Source organism: Aotus nancymaae, unplaced genomic scaffold, assembly GCF_030222135.1.
Source record: "Aotus nancymaae isolate 86718 unplaced genomic scaffold, 86718_ANA_hifiasm-v0.15.2.pri h1tg000036l, whole genome shotgun sequence".
NCBI classification, from domain to species: Eukaryota; Metazoa; Chordata; class Mammalia; order Primates; family Aotidae; genus Aotus; species Aotus nancymaae.
Genome location: NW_026988450.1, coordinates 39,446,264 through 39,466,671, shown reverse-complemented (window position 1 = coordinate 39,466,671; position 20,408 = coordinate 39,446,264). Strand labels below are relative to the sequence as shown.

The 20,408-nt window shown below is 36.4% G+C and overlaps 1 protein-coding gene across 4 annotated transcripts in view; it reads right to left on the bottom strand.

Annotated features, from left to right (window-relative positions):
* NECAB1 (N-terminal EF-hand calcium binding protein 1) overlaps positions 1-20,408 on the bottom strand; it is a 714,313-nt gene that overhangs the window by 80,539 nt on the left and 613,366 nt on the right. For all 4 annotated transcript variants that reach the window (XM_064384351.1, XM_021675784.2, XM_064384352.1 and 1 more), the window contains one exon: positions 1,254-1,279. In XM_064384351.1, coding sequence (XP_064240421.1) covers positions 1,254-1,279 — 26 coding nt within the window. The remainder of the gene's footprint in view (positions 1-1,253; positions 1,280-20,408) is intronic.

Sequence of the window (20,408 nt, the reverse complement as noted above, 5' to 3'; positions counted from 1 at the left end):
AGCCTCATGGCAATGGCCTGTATGGGCCCTTTCAGATGCTTAACCATGTGTACACAATGCTACCATCTGACTGTGTCTGAAAGAATGGCAGGATTTTCCCTGTTGGCATTTCATAACTAACAAAAACATGACCTGCTTTGGTATCAGAGTACCTCGTTCCTCCATAAACGTATCTTGAATTTCAGTTGGGTTTTCCTCCCTGAACCTGAGATGGACACTATGCCAGGATAAGAAGCAGAAGTTTTTTACAATCATTGGAAAATTTGAAAGCTCGTGGTTGGAGATTACATTCATTTTGTTCAGTTATTGCCTTTGAAATCCTGCATTCTGATATTTTGTTCTTGTATATTATTGCTCTACCACTTTGATGAAATGTAAATAACCACTCTTGAATATAAGAAAATGGCCCTTTTGATGTTTTGAGTTTTGGTAAACTCTAAAACTATAAGGATTATAAGATGTTCAGGAAGTGCTGCTAGTATCAATGAGGAGTTCCCAGAGAAAACTCAACTCTAACTATCAAAAACGTTTTGAGGAGCATAGACAATCAGATCAAACTTGGACAAAGGTATTATCTTAAACATTTATCTTAAAATATAAAACCTTCCAGTATTCAGAGAAATACAGCTGTTTCAAACTGAATAGTTTCATAATGTTCCATTTTTTCCATAAAATAATAAAATTAAAAAATTTTAGCTTTACATATTTCTAATCTTTACCTTGTTTCCAATCATAAAGATGAAAAAAATAAATGAAGAGGCTGTTAAATCAGGCATTTGTAAAGATTTATCTCTCCCCATTGAATCACTTACTTTGAAATGACATTTAAAACTCCAGAATGGTTTAGGCAGGTATAAGACAAAGTTATTTTTACATTTCAAGAAGACAGCTTTATAAAATAGTAACAAAAGGCTCTTCACAATATATTGTGCAGAGAATAATGAAGCTGTATTAAACACCAATTCAAAAATATATTGAAACTTGTGGAGAATTTGCTCTTATAAAACTAATGTACTGATTGTAATAACAATTCTTTTTCTATGAACAAGCTAATAAGGCCCGACTCTTTCTGGAGTGAAATACATGACTGAGCAAAATTCAGGGAAAAAGATAAATCCCTTGAGATCTCAATTTATATTTTATTTTATTTTAGAACTCCTAATCTACAATATTAATTCCAAGGTTGATATATACTAGACACTGCTCCTTTTCCTTCTTAAACAAGTAATGTGTTTGATCTTAAAGAAACTTACCACATAGCTCTTCTGTGTCAAGATTGCTGAAAAGATAAAAAAAAAAAGTGTTATTACTTTGATAATATTTTTAACTAAGTTTTAAAATAGTTACATAGTCTCCAGTCTATATTGTTAATTGATGGTATGTAGTTAGAGTATTTCTCTTACAAATTCTCTATTATTTAAATAGTCATAGGTCAATTAACAATGATCATGTCAGATTCTTTAGACAAATAATTCCTGAGATTTGTGTTTCCCTCTGCAACATGATGGGAAAATTAATATATTTTGGTAAAGAATGTAGGCTCTGGAGTCAGAATACCTGAGTTCAAATCCTGACTCTGCAATTTACCTTCTATGTGACCCTGGGTACTTTACATCTCTGTGTTTCAATTCATCTGACCTAAGATGGGGATAATAATAATAATTTCTGTTTCATGGGATGTTGTAGGGTTTAAATGAATTAATACAGAAAGCCCTTAAAACTGTAATTGGCACAAAGTAAGCACTTGATGAATGAGCTATCATGAGTCCTGACTTGATAGAATTCTAGAATTTCCATCCTGAACTCAATCTTTGAGGTAAGTTTGAGTCAATGCTTATTTCATTTGATTTCTAAAACAAAATGAAAAATTACGTTGGTTGTAAACTATATAAACCTATTATTCTTATGAAGGCAAGTGCAAAACATTAAGATGAAATGTTAGCAATATAATACATGACTGTCAGAAGAATAATGCCCTTTACCAAAAAAGGTATGGTATGGGAAGGCAGGTGGTTCAGTATCAGGTAATAAATCAATATAACTTATTATACTATAACTTAAAGGAGAAAAATGATCATATTAGCAAATTCTAAATGGGAATTTTTTTAAAAAATTGAACAGTAATTCATAATTTTTCAAAAATTTAAATAAAATAGAACTCAACCTTGTCAAGATGCTGAAGGCTATTAAAGAGCAAGTGCAAACATTAGTAGTTAACTGGAAATCTTGGCTTTATACAGTTGTCACATTTCAATGCTCAACGTAGGTATTCTTCCTAATCCAGTTGTCCAGTAGCCAGCAGACACATTGGCATTAACATTCCAAGCATTGAGTACTTTTACCAGCTCTGTCAGTTATTTTTAAAAGTTATTTTAAACTAAATATTGCATTCTAGACACAAAATATTTGATCTTAGATAAATTATATCTTCATAACTAAATGAATCTTTTTGTAAACTAATATTTGCCACCAGGTGGAATATGTTAAGTCTTCTCCAGTAATTTTGGTGTGGGCTTTTATTCATTCATTCACCCATTCCATAAATAAATGTTTATTTATTGCTATGTGCCAGGCATTATTCTAAGTGCCATAGATGTATGAGGTTGCAATAACTACAGAGATCAATCTGTCAGATTGCTTGTGTCTAGAATCTCAGCTAAGAGGTAGACTCATACAGTACATAAATAATTCAAATGCAATAATATAGCTGTTATGGGGGAAATAGAGAATTGGCAAAAGGTGTCAGGAAATATATCATAGAAGATAAAATCGTGAAGCTGAATCTCAAAAATTAAATTGTTGAGCTAAATGTCTAAATAGGAGTAGAAGAGGCAGCCAAAGGAAGAACATCCTGGTTAAAAGAAACACTGTTTATAATAAAAATAAAATAAAATAAAAATAAAAGTATGAAGAGAATGTCATTCAGTTTCAGAAAACTGAGTAGTTTTTTTTTTTTGGTTAGAACATAGATCAATAATGAGAAAATGGAACTACACAATGAAAGGCCTCATATGATCATCTAAGAAGTTTCTACTTTACCTTTCTGTCAATTAGGAATTATAGAATAATTTTTAAAAGGTTAATAACATGGCCATATTTGCACTTTAAACAGGCCAGTGACAGATGGGTTGAGGTTGCACAATGTTTTAGTCTGTTCTCACATTGCTATAAAAAAACTACCTGAGACTGGTAATTTATAAAGAAAAGAGGCTTAATTAGTTCATGATTCCACAGACTGTACAGGAAGCATGGCTGAGGAGGACTCAGGAAACTTACAATCATGGCAGAAGGCAAAGGGGAAACAAACACCTCTTACATGGTGGGAGCAGGAGGAGGAAAGAGAGAGTGAATGGGGAAGTGCTACACACTGTCAAACAACCAGATCTTGTGAGATCTCATCAGTATTACAAGAACAGCAAGAGGTAAATCTGCCCCCGTGATCCAATCATGTCCCACCAGGTTCCTCCACAACACTGGGGATTAGAAATTCAACATGAGATTTGCGGGGAGACACAAAGTCAAACTATATCCTTCCTCCCCTACCTCTCCCAAATCTCACGTCCTTCTCATATTGCAAAATATGATCAGCCCTTCTAACAGTCCCCCAAGTCTTAACCCATTTCAGCGTTAACTCAAAAGTCCAAGTCAAAAGTCTCATCTTAGACAAGGCAAGCGCCTTCCACCACTAAGCCTGTAAAATCAAAAACAAATTAGTTACTTCCAAGATACAATGGGGGTACAGGCATCAGCTAAATACTCCTGTTTCAAAAGGGAGAAACTGGCCAAAACCAAAAGGGCTACAGGTCCCATGGATGTTTGAACTCCAGCAGGGCAGTCATTAAATCTTAAAGCTCCCAAATAATCTTTTTTGAAAGCATATCTGATATCCAAGCCACAGTGATGTGAGGGGTGGCCTCCCAAGGTCTTAGACAGTTTCAGCCCTGTGATTCTGCAGGGTCCAGCCCCCTGTGGCTGTTTTCATAGGCTGGCATTGAGAACATGTGGCTTTTCCAGGTCCACAGTGAAAGCTGTCAGTGGATCTACCATTCTGGGGTCTGGAGGATGATGGCCCTCTTCTCACAACTCCAGCAGGCAATGCCCCAGTAGGGACTCTATGTGGAGGCTCCAACCACACATTTTCTCTCTACACTGCCCCAGTAGAGGTTCTCCATGCAGATTCTACTCCTGCAGCAGACTTCTGACTGGACATCCAGGCATTTTCATTCATCCTCTGAAATCTAGGCAGAAGCTTCCAGCCTCAAGTCTTGCCTTCTGCACACCTGCAGGCTCAACACCATGTGGACTTGCACCCTCTGAAGCAACAACTAGAGCTGGACCTTGGTCCCTTTTAGCCATGACTGGAGCTGTAGTGACTGTGGCTGTGATGCAGGGCTCCATGTACTGGAGGCTGCACAGAGTAGCAGGGTGCTAGGCCTGGTCCATAAAACAATTTTTCCCTCCTAGGCCTCCAGGCCTCTGATGGGAGGGTCTGACACAAAGGTCTCTGAAATGCCCTGGAGGCATTTTCCCCATTGTGTTGACTATTTACCTTTGGCTCCTCTATACTTATGCAAACTCCTGCAATTGAATCCATCTGCAGAAAATGGGTTTTTCTTTTCTACCACATGGGTGGGCTGTGAATTTTCTAAACTTTTGTGTTCGCTTTCCTTTTAAATAAAAGTTTCAGTTTCAGATAATCTCTTTGTTCACACATAAGAGCATATTCTGTCAGAAGCAGCCAGGCCACACCTTGAATGCTTTGCTGCTTAGAAATTTCTTCCGCCAGATATCCAAAATCATCTCTCTCAAATTCAAAGCTCTACAGATCCTTAGAAAAGGGGCACAACGCTGCCAGCCTCTCTGCTAAAGTACACCAAGAGTGACCTTTACTCCAGTTCCAATTAAGTTCTTCATCCCATCTGAAACCACCTCAGCCTGGACTTCACTGTCTATATCACCACGGATATTTTGGTAACCACCATTTAACAAGTCTTTAGGAAGTCCCACTTTTCCTCATCTTCCTGTCTTCTTCTGAGCCCTCCAAACAGTTCAAACCTCTGCCCGTTACCCAGTTCCAGAGTTACTTTCACATTTTCAGTTATCTTTATAGCAATGCCCCACTTCTCTGTTACCAATTTTCAGTATTAATCCATTCTTGCATTACTATAAAGAACTACCTGGGACTGTGTAATTTATGAAGAAAACAGATTTTATTGACTCAAGGTTTGGACGGCTATACAGGATGCACAGCTGGAGAGGCCCCAAGAAACTTACAATTATGGCAGAAGGCAAAGAGGAAGCAAACACGTCTTATACAGCAGGAGCAGGAGAAAGAGAGAAAGTGAAGGAAATGCTACACACTTTCAAACAACCAGATCTTGTGAAATAACATCAAGGAGGGAATTCCATCCCCATGATCTAATCACCTCCCACCAGGTTCCTCTCCCAACATTGCGGATTATAATTCAACATGAGATTTGGGTTGGGACGCAGAGCCAAACCATCACAGACAGAAAAAGGGTGAAAAAGAGGGCAAGAGAAAAGTTTGCAAGTTACTACTACAATCTGGGCCAGTTCTCAGAGTGGGGAATATAACCCAAGTGGTATACAAGGCCAGCCACTGAAGGGGAAGGAAAAATAATTGAACTTCCATTTGTATTTACATTTACTATTAAACGTTTTTCATTTATCATTGTATAATTTTACAAGTATAAATATTAATACAGTGGTGCATTTATATAATTGATAAACAAATAAATCTATATACCTATATCTGGATTGCAAGCTAAAAAGCAATACCTAATAAGGGAGTTTGATGAGTAACAGTTCAGAAGCCTAGGAATGATAGGCATGGAAGGAGGCAAAGAAACAAAAGACAGATGTGAAGGATTCTGAGGTAAAATCAAGCAAAGTTGAAAATGTATTAGATTCACGATTAGAGAGTTTAGAAATTTTTAACAGTAACATTGCAAACATTTTGGTCATCAAAATGTGTCATTTCCTAATCATAGTGTTTTCATAGCACTTCAGACTTGAAAAGGGCATGAAAGTTCACCTTATTTTTATATTTGTTTTCCTCAGAATGGTTTGCAGCTTCATATTGAGATTTATTTTGAATTTCCCAAAGAATGAACAACCCTAATCCATTATTGAAAATGAAATTACTTGGAATATATCATATAACATAGCAGTTTATAATAAACTGCATGGCATTAGTTCTACTTTTTTTTAATAAAAGACAAGATTTGTAAAATATTATAATGCTTGTGGCCTCAAATATTCCTTTATTCAGCTGTTTTTATGCTACGTTGTTAGTAGTGGGTAGTAAAACACTGTTATAGAAGGCTTACATGGGCGAATTCTAGTAGAATTAATTTCTTACTGTGATGTGTATATCCATTCTTTAGTAAGACAGAATTTTAAAAAGAACACTAATCCATAGATAAGCCTAGTGTACATCTGATAGCATGCAACATTTTCCTGCTGCTTCTTATGTTTACAGCAAGAAATTCTATTTTAGTGATGCCATCAAACTAAAAAAAAAAAAAAAGCTAAATGGAAAGATGAATGCTAGTTACATAGTAAACATATTTTTGTTGAAAGAGAAACAGAGGGTTGTTATACAAGAATGTATTCTCAGCTAGATGCCAAATAAGAGTAAAGAACAAAGATGTTAATCTCAGCCTGACTGATAATACTGAAAAGAGTGAAAACAAACTAAATACTCATTAGATGAATACCTAATAAATTATGTATCATTGTAAAATCCTTAAAATGTATCTAACGAGTTGTCAATAGCTTGGGAAAACTATGTTTAAAAGTTACATCAAGATTAAGCCAGATTAAAAATAGTATGCATTAGTGAGACTGGGTAATTTATAAAGCAAAGAGATTTAATTGACTCATAGTGCCACATGGCTGGGGAGGCCTCAGGAAACTTACAATCATGGCAGAAGGTACCTCTTCAAAGGGCAGTAAGATAGAGAATCAGTGTCAGCAGTGGAAATGTCAGACGTTTATAAAACCATCAGATCTCATGAGAGCTCACTCACTATCACAAGAACGGCATAGGGGAAACTGCCACCATGATTCAATTACCTCCCACCATGTCCCTCCCACAACACATGGGGATTATGAGGTTTACAATTCAACATGAGATTTGGGTGGGAACATAGCCAAATCATATCGTGGCATATATACAATGATGAAAACATGTATTTTTAAAGGCTCAGAAGAAATGAGCAGCAATGGCCAACAGTGGGCCACATTGCTTCTGGATGCTAGGGATTATGGTGGGATTGCTCTTCTGTCTTTATAATTTTCCATATTTTTTTTCTCTAATCATGATGTTTTATTCATAATGGGAAAAAATAAAATAAACATTGTGATTAAAAAGAGAAGAAATCTGGAAAAGTAAGAGGTGTGAATTACAAAAGTTAAGTTTTGTAGTTATTCTGTTCTTATTATATTATTTCCTATACACCTATTTGGTATAAATTGCATTTGATATGTGAGTTTGGACCAGACTCTCAATTTTGCCAAAAGCCACAACATACCCAATTTAATACCAATCATTTACAATCATTAGGGGCAGTTGAAATTATTTTGATTTTATTCTTCTATATTGGGCACTCCAAGTTCTGATGATCCAAATTCCTAAGAAATGTGTTTACTGATCAGGAAAACAGAAAATATTTGGAATATGCAGTCTGATGTCTGTTGGGAATTCAGAATTCTTCTATTACCCCCTTTTTATATGCCAACTCTCAATTCTAGAGTACTATCTCAAAACAATTTTACATTCAGAATAATATTCTTAGTTACCTGTTAAGTGTTTTTCTACAGATTAGCTTTATCACTTCAATTTATAAATAAGAACAAAGGTTTGTGACTTATTACTAAAAAGCCACTGTTCTAAACTCCTCCTTTGCTTTTTCTGATTATACTTAAGCTTATTTTTAGCTTCCTCTGCTTTAAAACTAAAATTTCCATACAATGTGGATCTAATTACGAATCTTTAAATTCCGAGTCCTAACTCATGTTTTACTGAGTTTCCTCTTCTTCACCCATCAATCTGAATATTAGCAGCGCAGAAGAATGTTTTTCAGTTGGCAAAATAGTCTGCTAAACACTGCTACACTCCTTAATAGCTTAAAGGGGTTAATTGGGGCTTACAAAGACATTTACAACAGTGTTTGAGGCAGGAGAATCTGACCCAATAAGCAACACTATGAGCTACTCTGATGAAAGTGGATGCACCCATTGGTTTATTGGCAGACTAGCAAGTAACAAATATGCTCAGCCATTATTGTGTTCTCCATTTTACAAAGTAATATTCTAATCTTTAAATTCGTAAAGATAATTTGAGCAGATTATGTTCCATTATCAACAGGGAAAATGTGTTGAGCTGTTTCTGGCACACTAACAGAATGGCATCAATGAAAATCAGCAGATGCAGAACTGGGAGATTAGAAGAACAGTCAAGTACCTGACCTTGCAAATATTTTTGAATTGTTCTTAATTCCATGAATTATATTTGTAATTGGTCATATAAGAATCAGGTTAACAGCAAAGGGACAGAAAGGACTGTAGGAAACACTGACCTAGAATTAGATATGCCTCCTACAATAGATCAGATGCTGCATATACCAACTAAACTGAGTTGAGCTCTATGAACTGGGTGAATTTAATCTAGAAGAATGTGGTGACATAATAGATGCAACCAAAGGGATATCAGGAACAGATGTTATTCCAATAGCCCAATAGGCAGGTGCCAATTGTTTCAGTCACCAGAGTCCTGAGCCCATAGCTGAACACAAGGGCCTAGCACAAATACAGGCCTTGCTTCTAGGAACAAGGACAGTGTATGAGTTATTAAATAGGGTCTTGAAGTGTGCAATGAGCTGAGAAAGCCATAACTAGGGTAGAAGAGGAGGTGGGTTCCTATATAATCAAGATACTCAGTTGTCAGAAGCAAGATGACACATAAGGTCAGGCTGTCAACATAGTGCAACATGGTGTTGAGTTTCAGAATATAAGTAAACACAGATGAAAGCTCTTCAAATCCCTTCTGCTTAAGATTACAATTATTCCTAGAACCCTGAGTGGGTCAGAGCCTAAATATATAGAGGGCTATGGAGACTTGTATTAGAGAGCATTTGGCACCCAGTTGGCTTGAAGTCTGTCGTGCAGAGGGTATAGTGATCATCACACGCTCCTCTATCAGGAGTCTATAGGAGTACAGTCTATAGGAGCTCTCATAAGCAAGATTCTGAACCTTTCTAATTCTGGGGTAAATTAGAGTCAGACTATTTTCATATGTAAACAAAGTGCCTCATGTATGAGAGAGAAAATGGAATTGGAAAAACAAACCATCTTATTTTTCTTAAGTTGCTGGGAGCACTTCTTCCCTTTACTTTTTCCTGATTGAATTCTTTGTTTTCCACCACCTGCTACTTCTTATATTTGCTAGATTCCATGCTTGTTCTGCTCAGTCCTTCTTTCATTCTTCTGTAACATCATCTCCCTATCTTTGGGGAACTTGCCTTTAATGATATGTTTGTGGTGGGGCTGTTGATCATAGTTCTCCATTTGTACCCTACCCCAATCTAACCCACCCTGGCCACAGGCACATGAGTAGATGTATTCTCCTTTCCCCTTGACTGTGAGAAATGGTACAAAATTGAGCACATTGCATAAGTGGGGCCGTTGGAGTACTCCTTGGGTATTTTATGTCTGTTCTCTTAGGCCCACTTATCTCTGAAGTGGCTAAGGTAAGACAACATAAGACTTGCACCATCAAAAGCTATCCCCTCTTCCTCACTATATAGTAGAATCCCATCTATGATAAAACAGCATAGGACAATCCTGACAGAGAGATCTCCCTCCCTCCCTCCTCCTCCCTCCCTCCCTCATTCCTTCCTTCTCTCCCTCCTTCCTTCCTTCCCTCCCTCCTTCCTTCTCTTCTTCTCTCTCTCCTTTCCTCCTTCCCTCCCTCCTTCCTTCCTCCTTTTTGTTTTCCACCAGAGAGTTGTTTCTTAGCCATTTCTTTCTCCATCTGAAACTCTTCCCGGGTCTTACAAATTTTCTCCAGAGCAGTGCTTCTTAGACTTTCTGTGGTAAAGATTTTTACATTTCCATTTCCTGCCAGACTGATATTTTTGTTGCAACGTATAAAAACTAATTACTAAATTGTGTGCTTGGATGTTGTAGCAATATCAAATTGCTACAAAAGTTTCTAAAAACTCAAGCTTTCTTCCTATCTCACTATGAATAAGTAACACTTTGAGGACCAAACTGACCCACACTTTGAGCCACACCAATATAGATAGCTGCTACAGTTCAAATGGGTTCTAATACTTCTGTTTTAGTTTTCAGAATTTATCTCCAAGAAATGTGGGTTGTGTCAGAAACATTAGCACAATATGGAATAAAAATTGGCTTCTATTTCTGGTAGAACTAATTCTTATTCCACCATCAGTAAGTAGTCACCATTGTCTAATCTCTTAAAATAACTGGATTTTAGAAAATCCAATTTATCCCAATTTTAACTGCAAAAAAGAAATGATTCTAGATTTTAAAAACATAGGAAATAATGTAAAGAAAATATTAAATATAATAACACTGTCTCATCTCTTTATTACTTAATGGAATTTCCATATGAAATGGTCTATTTTGTCATATATAAATTGTTTTTGCTAATAAGGGGGTTTCACACAATAGGTGGGTTTAAGTTTCAGAAAACTCATTCACATATTTTTGTAAGTATACAAAAGCATCAGAAAATTGTCCTAATTTAAGAAAGTTTTATATGACTCAGAATGTCTTTTCAAAAATTGAAAAGAACTCAAAGAAATAAGAATGTTACTTTAGAGAATAGGAAAAATGATGGGTTTAGGGCATGTTTATACTTTCATATTTATGCAATAAAAATTATTTTGCATAATTCTGAATCTGGCATGCCTCATAAAATACATGCTCAATATTTCTACTAGTATTCCAAAACCAAATGTTGTGGGCTTATTTCAAATATTACTTTGCTTTTGAGAAATCAGTCTTTGTCACCAGGTAGGTAGTATAAGAAAGGCAAATAGAAAATTGCTCAATATAGTGGAGAAAGATTGGGGGTGAAAATAAATTATTTTTTTTCCTTCCTTCAAATCAGTATTGTGTTTTCACCAAATCCATTCAAGCGCTTGAGATGGACAAAGGGGGACAATCCATTCTTCTGGGCTTTACATATACTGATGTTACTGGAAGGGGAAGATTTTGTAAAAATTAAGCAACGTATAAAGTTTAAAAAAGTAAAATGTTAATTATAAGTGAAAGAGAAGGAAGATTATTGTATGGGAACAAAACACTTGGTATCTATTTCAGTTTTCTCATGTACTCATAGCAAGTTGTCTTCTATTCTGAACTTTGTATGTGAGTTGGAGGTAGGAAAGTAAGGGAAATACTTTGTAAAAACATTTTAAACTTTTCATATACTTTATATTTCCAACGTTCAATAGAATTTCTTCCATTCCACTTATTAATTTATCCCCTCAAAATATAGCTTGTTAGTGAGCTTATATTTTAAAAATTCGGTCTCAAAGGAAAAAAAATATGAATTCAAACATAAACAAATACAAAAGTCTAGGTACGTATGCTGAACAATATATTCCTGCAATAGCCTGCACATGCCCCTTCAGGACCAATAAAGAACATATGCCATTGGTTTGCTTCATAAAATACCTCATTTTACTAAGGTTTCTGAAACTAAAAATTGCAAGTTTATTTCAAATATCACCCTTCCTACTGAGAATTCCATCTTTTTCATCATACAGGCAGAATGCCTGTGTGTTTAAATGGGTAATACATGTGTACTGCACAACATCCAAAAGGTAAGAAGGTATCTCAATGAAACGTCTGTTTCCCTCCCACTTCATTCCCTAGCCACACAAGAACATCTATTATTTCCAGTTTCATGTGTGTCTTTCCATGAATATTTTTATATTTACTAACAAATTTACATGTATATCATTGTCAATCAGAAAGTATCAAACTGTACAGGCTATTCTATATTTTGTTTGATTTACTTGAAAACGTATCTCAGACATCTTTCTTTATCCATATACAGTGTTACTTCATTCTTTTTAATAGCTACATTGTTTTCTACCATAATTTATAGAATCCCTACTGAATGAATATAACTGTTAAAACAGGTCACTTCTAAACTAATTGAAAAGTAGCTGACAGGGAAAAAGTACTATATTAGTGTGTTCCTAACTATTTCTCCTAAGCCCAGGCAATTCCCTCTTCAATTCATTCTCCATTCATTCCTATCAGATGACATCCTATTCTCAAGGTACTACTATCATGTTTCAAACTTGGACTTAAATCTATATATACTAGAAGGCTGTATTCTGTAGTGCAGAGAATCAAGAGGTCTGGGTTTGCCCTGGCTCTATCATTTACCAGATGTGTGATCTTAGGCAGATTACATTTCTAAGTCAGAATTCCCTCATGTATAAATTAAGGTTAATAATATATTTTTCACAATATTTTTTGTGGAGATCGAATAACCTAATATATGCAATGCCTTTAGCCCAGTGCGTAACACATAATTAGTATCCCCTCAAGTGGTAGTTCTTATTCCAGGAGATACTTAGATAATTTTGCTTCAGCAGACCAAAGGGGTAAGAGACTCAGTCATTTGCCATGTGACAGCATTTCCTTTAACCTTAACCATATAGAATTGGTTACTTTTCATCAGGAGCGGATGGTGTCGCAAAGCCTAGGCTATTTTATTTCTAGTGATAATTTATATGTATGACATGACAAGGGAAAAATAATCAATGCATGAGATACTCTTTAATCTTTTTATCTATCTTGCCCTATGTCAGGGAAATTTTGCATGCATGCTACTTTGAAAGAAGCTCAAATGAGGAAGGTAAACATGGAATTGTGTGTCATCTCTGCCAGTCACATCAGGTTACCTTGAGAGACAGAACTCCTCATATACAGAGCTTGCCTGTGGGCCAACCTCTCCTCAGCTGTCCCTCCTAAGATGGACAAGGGAGACCTTGTAGAGAATGTTTTTAATTCTCCCTAGACATGGAAACAATTCTAATAAAGTCCTCATTATCACAGAAAACAGAAGATCCAGTGGAGGTGATACTTGACAGTTACGAAATGTTATATTGAATAGAAAATAAAGGAATCTGTAGAAGTGCCATCTGTCTTCTCAGAGCATCTTCATAGAGCATTGAGCCTTTCACTCATAGCCTTATAAAAGAAATCTATTAATTTGTGAGAGATCTGGAAGGAAGAAAAGAAATCACCCTGACATTTAATTTAAAAATTTCCCATTGTTCAACACCCGCATGGATACAGGGAGGGGAGCACTATACACTGGGGTCTGTTGAGGGGGAGTGGGGGGCACAGCGGGGGTGGGGGTGGGGAGATGGGGAGGGATAGCATGGGGAGAAATGCCAGATACAGGTGAAGGGGAGGAAGGCAGCAAATCACACTGCCACGTATGCACCTATGCAACAACCTTGCATGTTTTTCACATGTACCCCAAAACCTAAAATGTGATAAAAAAAAAAAATTCCCAAGGAGCCTCAAGGCTAAACTTCCCTCACAATACCCCAAAAAACAGCAGGCATATTTTTGCCTCCATAGCTTTTTTCCTGCTCCCCTCTGGACCTTCCTTCCTTCCTCTCATATCATCATGTTGGGATCCTTCAATGCCCTGCATATGTTGTATCTTCTTTGCAATTATCTCTCTGACCACTTCATCCCATCTGCATCTTTACCTCTTCTGAACCCTTAGCAGTAATTCTTAGCCTTTTCTGTATCAATGATCATACTGAGAATCTGACAAAAGCTATGAATCATCTCTTTATTCATCTATCCATCTATCAGTCTTGGAACTGAATATATATATATGCACAAAAACTAGCTTGGTAATCTGAGGATGTCCTAAACCTATCCTTGAAACCTTAGGTTCTACAGCATTTGTCTCCAAATCAACCAACACAGCACAACCTTCTACTATTTAGCTGATAAATACACGTGTTATCTTCATACTAGTTTAGTAAGTTCTTGAACACATGGATAATAAGTTTTTTAATGTATTGACATCATTTTCAGAGCTCTATAAATACTTCTTAAGTACAGTTGCCTTCTAGGAGTTAGGAGTGTATCAGGAATAGCGATGACTCATTGTGCAGTGATCCTCAAAATTGGCTGCCCGTTAGCATCACCTAGAAAGTTAAAAAAAAGAAAAAAGAAAAACACTGATGCCAGGGCCATGTCCTTCTCCAGAATTCTCAGTTAATTGTTTCTGGGTACAGATATATATATATATACGTATATATATATATATATTTATATATATATATATATACGTATATATATATATATATTTATATATATATATATATACGTATATATATATATATATATATTTTTTTTGAGACGGAGTTTCGCCCTTGTTACCCAGGCTGGAGTGCAATGGTGCGATCTCGGCTCACCGCAACCTCCACCTCCTGGGTTCAGGCAATTCTCCTGCCTCAGCCTCCTGAGTAGCTGGGATTACAGGCACGCACTACCATGCCCAGCTAATTTTTTGTATTTTTAGTAGAGACGGGGTTTCACCATGTTGACCAGGGTGGTCTCGATCTCTTGACCTCGTGATCCACCCGCCTCGGCCTCCCAAAGTGCTGGGATTACAGGCGTGAGCCACCGCGCCCGGCCGGTACAGATATTTTTGAAGGTCACAGGTGATTTTAACATGCAGGAAAAGTTGAGAACCATTGGTGGGTGGCAAGTAGTGAAATTTTCCACGTCAGATTTATCGGGTTTGAATCCTGGCTCTTGTCCTCTGGCTGCGTGGTCTTAGCCAAGTTGCTTCCTTGCTCTGAGGCTCACTTGAAAAGTTGCTGTGGGAGTTTGGCTTCAGGAGAAAATATTTCCCTGTAAATATTTTGGTGCAGTAATAATCTATGTGTAACTATGTTTTACTCTGCTTCAAATAATACTATCCATATTTTAAATTTGAAAAGGTAAAAAAAAAGATATATTAAATAATGTACTTATTACATTAGATAAAATGGTGAGCTCTGTTTTTCAATCAGCTGAATAGCACTGAAACCAGCTCAGTTTTCCCAAAGAACTAATGTTTATGATTTTTTGAATAAATATAGAAATTAGTCCTCCCCATCATAAAGCTTGAAACTTACATTTGCCTTCCCTGAGTTCCTTTGTCAGAAAACCAACTATCAGGCTTCTCAGATAGTATCAAGGAACTGAAATTCACCAGATGACTGCATCCAGACAGTGGGACACCAGACTCCTCATCCATCACGACTGACTAACCAACCACTTGTTTCTTGTTGACCAACTCCTCTCCCTTATCAGTCCCTAATTCCTGTTTTCCCACACTTTGTTACATTCCTTCCTGACTCTATAAAACCCTAATTTTAGTCCGTTGGATTTGAGACTTTTCTCGCATCTCCTGGCTGACATCTCCCACATTAAAGCCTTCTTCCCTAGCAATACTCACTGTCTCATTGGATAGCTTTCGATACAGTGAGCAACCACACCTTGGCCAACACCCAGGCATTCAGCAATGAAATTCTGAGCTGTGACTTGGATTGCAGTACTTGTGGCTCAGTGGCCACAGGCCAGAGAGATCTGGAAACTCTCTGCCCAGCTATGTTTGTCCTGAGGTGGGTTTTTGTCTCTCTTGTTCTACTGCTGCTGGCCCCAACCATATTCTTGATTGCTTAAGAAGGACAGACTGCCTTTGAAATTTAACATCTGTATCCATTAAGGTGAGTGTCTTTTATGGGTACTAGGCAGTGGGAGCTACTCCTCAATTTGGGGAATTCCAAAAGAATTTCCACTTTTTGCAGGTTGGAAAAGCCCAATTGACTGGCATGAGAGGAGAAAACACCCCAGCTGTCTGAGTTTGAATTCTTGGGCTTGTTAGTCACTGCGACAGTTAGATTGCATTTTGATAATTATTTATTTTGTGTGTGTGTGTGTGTGTGTGTGTGTGTGTGTGAGTCAGTATAATCATGGGAACAAAGGATTTGATCTAGGAATGCAGCCCACTTGGGTGCATTCTTCAAAACTGGTCTGAATATAGTTATGAGCCAATGGGATGAAAGAAAATGATATTTCTTTGTAATGCTGTTTGGCCCCAATATTCTTTGGAATATAGATAAGTTTGGCTCCACCAGGGGTCTTTCTGAGGACCCCTCATTTGCTCATGCTTTTTTTTTTCTTCAAATTGTGAATTTTTTTAATTTTGTATTGTAATTGGCTATGACCATAAGAAATAATTTATTCTTCAGGCTCAGATATTCATGGATATGCTCTTTTTCTTTCATTAGAAATGTTTTTCTGGCAATGAGGAAGTATCAGCTGAAGAAGTTCAAAACCCTTTATATAGAGAATTTTACAAGTTTGCAACTATTTAACAACATTAAGTGTGAAATAGAACTTCTATAAAATAATTAGAACAGAGTTTTACACCTAAGGTTTTAAGCTGTGCTTTGGGACTGTTGATTTCAGGGGACTTTCTTGGATTACTCACGTCTCTCTTATGTACTTACTACACCTAATGCCAGTTGGAGAGAGGCTTCAGTGTCTTTATTTCAAGACTGATACAGCCTTTGGTATTTTATTACCACATTCTTAGCACTCATGTTGGGACTTCAATTATTGCTACAGTGCAGTAGTGGTTAAAAATAAGACTATGAATTTATTAAAATAGATTTTCATTGTTTAAATATATTTTAGGTTAGGATTGACATGTAAAGATACTGTTGCAAGATGATACATTGTAGTTTCTGCATTGTGTGAAATTGTTCTTATTGAAAATCAAGTGACATTTCGAAGAAGTTCTATAACAAACTTATGCTTCATGCTTAAAGTAAAAATTTTCAGTTTAGTTTTAAAAATGTGATTTTAAAATTTCAATCTTAAATTTCCAATATTTTCATAATTCTGTATTTTGACAAAGTACTGAGTCACCACTTTATATCCACAAAGGCAAATAACTAATCTATGATAATTGAATAATTTCCACTAATGATTGTAAATTCTCCTAACTCTTTAAATGAGTTAAGGGTCCAATTTCATGAAAGACTGAAAATAAATTGAGTACCTGGTATAATATAGGAGAGGTTGACCAAGGAAGAATTGTAGCTTAGTGCCAAGGTTAAAATGACATTTCTCTATTGCCTGTCTGATATGTGAAACTTTGATTTCTTTTCCTTTCATTACGTTTTTAACATTGCTGATAGAAATTATGCTTCTGTGTTTCATATGAAAAAGCATATATATGCAAGTTAAATATATTGTGTAAAACATTTGACAAAGTTATACATTTACAAATTTTTGAGAGGTTAGCCACTCAAATTAATTTCACATGGGAAAGGCCTTTGTTCTATAATATACAGTTTTGTCTTCTTAGTTTTGATTTAAAGGGGCATCTGTTTCAGTTCTCGAAATATAACTTGGCTGTTATGCACTGTGTCTGAACATTGTTTTCCATAGGAGTGGGATAGATAATTATATATAGGATCATGATACTCTTTATCCATGTGCCAAATGGGAGTAATATTTATTTAATACTCTTAGATGCCTTATGTTACCAAAACATACAGTAAAAACATACAAATTTAGGCACTCGTTCTTTAAGTCACCTGCTTAGGTCTCTTCTAAGAGTACCTTCCTTCCTTTCCTGTTCTAAAGCCTTTTTAAATAAACCTCCACTCCTGCTCTGAAAAAAAAAGTAGAAATATATGAAATTTTTTTTGATAAAAAGTTTCTTTTGCGCTTATCATAGGGAGTACTTTCACAATAGAGTATCATTCCTTTTGTTGGAGCTGGAATTTCTTCTGCTGTCAGCACTTAATTAGTCCTACTTTTAAAAACTTTAGAGATTAGACAACTTTCTGTTTCATTAAGTCTTTTGTTCATTCTAAAAGTTGCCACTTAGTTCAGAGGAAATCTGTGATTTCCTTACAAGAGAGGTGATTATCTTTAGGAGGTTGTACTAAGCTACCTTGATACTTGCATGGTAGCAAGTGCTGTGCTTTGTCAGCATTCCAGGTCAAAGTACAGGCTAGAGGTAAGGGTACTGGCAGACTTAGGGATGCTGGACAGAGGTGTAGTTCTTTTAAAGTCATGTTTTCAAAGGAATTTCCACAATAACACACTCATGTTCATACATCAGACCAAAACATGTTCCAAATAGAAATCATGAGTAGATTTAAAAGTTTTAGATGATTCAATCTCTGTTCCATTATTACTGAACTATGTGAACTATTCCATTACTTCAGATATTTAAGTATAGACTTTAGTAAGCTCTTTCTGTTACTGTTTAAAGAAGGTTGCCCGTTGGTCTTTGCCTAATGTTAAAGTTGATCTTGTTTTCATCCTTTTTTGAAACGCTTTCTAGCTTTGGGGTGCTCTGAGGGTGATCAGATTAGACTTTGGGATATCATTTCTCAGATTCAGACTTAATAGTTTTTAGAAATTAAATAAACTTTTTGTTTTTAAAAAAAGAAAATAAATTCTGCTATGCATTCTGCTACCTATATGAAAATACATTTGTTACCATCTATATGAACAATACATTTGTTATTATGGTAATGAAGTCAGCAGATTGGAAAACATTTATTTCTTCTCCCTTTAAAAAATTTGAAAATGTGTTAACAAGTGACTGAAACTGTTACCTTGAACAGAGTCTCCAAAACAAGTCTAGGTTTTGCCAAATGTTTACTTTGTGTTTAATTCCAGAAGATTCCTCAAGCTGCATAATTTAGGGGTGGTAAATGTGTTTCATTATTCTTGGAGTAAGGTCAGGAGAACGTGCATCCTAAGTAATAGGAACCACTTCTCTTACCCCCGGACTCCCTATCACTTGAAGATTTTACTTCCCCCCAAACATATGTACACAAATATAAAATATATTAATTAGTCCATCTGAGTTTGTGTCCAGTATGCTCCAGTTCCCTACTGATGTGCCTCTCCACTATATGAAACTGAGGGACCAAGTCCTCCTGAAAACCTGGAAATCCCACCAGGCTGAAGACCAACTGTGACTGCAACTGACTACCTGCTCATCTGACAAGTTAGCCAGTGTTAAGCCATGAATTCACCAAAATTAGGTAAAACCAGTCCTTCAAGGATCCCTCCAGAGGACACAGTCATGGTCTTGTAAGCCCTCCTACAGCCTTAAATTAATATTCAAAATCCAGCCAAAGACCCTACATAAGAAATCATAAAGGAACATGCGCTTGCTAGGCTGTTATTGCTCTGTAGATCCTTCCCACTTCTAGATGGAAGGAAAATGCACTAATTCATATTTCACAAACTGTGGCTTCATCAGCAACTTTACCCCACTGATGGATATGTCACTCAAAGCTCCAATCTGTCTGGACCATAGCAACTCCTTAATCCAATCAGTTCATAGCTTTTTGCATATCCCTATCTGCACATTTGAACAACCAAAGACTCCTAAAAGAATAGTATAATAGGTACACCTTACATAAACCTTTGTAGGGACCAGGAAGACCTCTCTATCTGTCATCCCAGAAAGGCTATCCCTTACTATTCCTAAAATAAATAAATAAAAAGGCAAGCACATTTTTTTTTCTTTGATGGTGACACAGACATACTCCATTAGATCAGGATGTAAGGAATCAGGAAGAATTTTGGATAGGTTTTGTTTTACCTGGATATGGTAAAAATTGAACTGATCTCTGGTTAGAAAAGATAGCCTGAATGACTGCTTCTACTCAAGATACAGTGACCTGCTCTCCTGAGGGCTACATGTTTGTTTGCAAGCAAGAGAATAGGCCTTGGGCATATGGATGCTTAGGAAAGGAGATAAAGGGCAATGTCTATTAGGATACTCTGTTACCACTTTTTTAGTAGACAATGAGAACTCAGTAAGACATTGGACTAGTGCTTTGAAATTATTTTCCAGAGTAACTAGAGTACTCTTGGAGGGATATTCCAATTAGAGTGTCCCCAAGGAGTATTTGCCTAGGAGCATTCTCAACAGAATCAGATATTTTTTGGTTACACTCTACTCCCACGGTGGGGAGAGGCAGCTCATCTATATGTACTTAGAAATCTCTCCATTACCCTGTTCATTATAGCAAGTGAAACAGTGGCTGCTATTGCTGCCCCAAAAAAGTCTCTAGACCCCTTGGCTAGAGTAATTTTAGATAACCACATAGCTTTGGAGTATTTGCTCACTGAACGAGGCAGGGGTATATGTAATTGCCAATTCATCTTGCTCTACCTACATTAATACATCAGTTGAAGTAGGAGTCCATATTGAAAACATAAGAGAGCAAGCATCCCAGTTATAACATGTAAAAGAGAACAGATCGGGA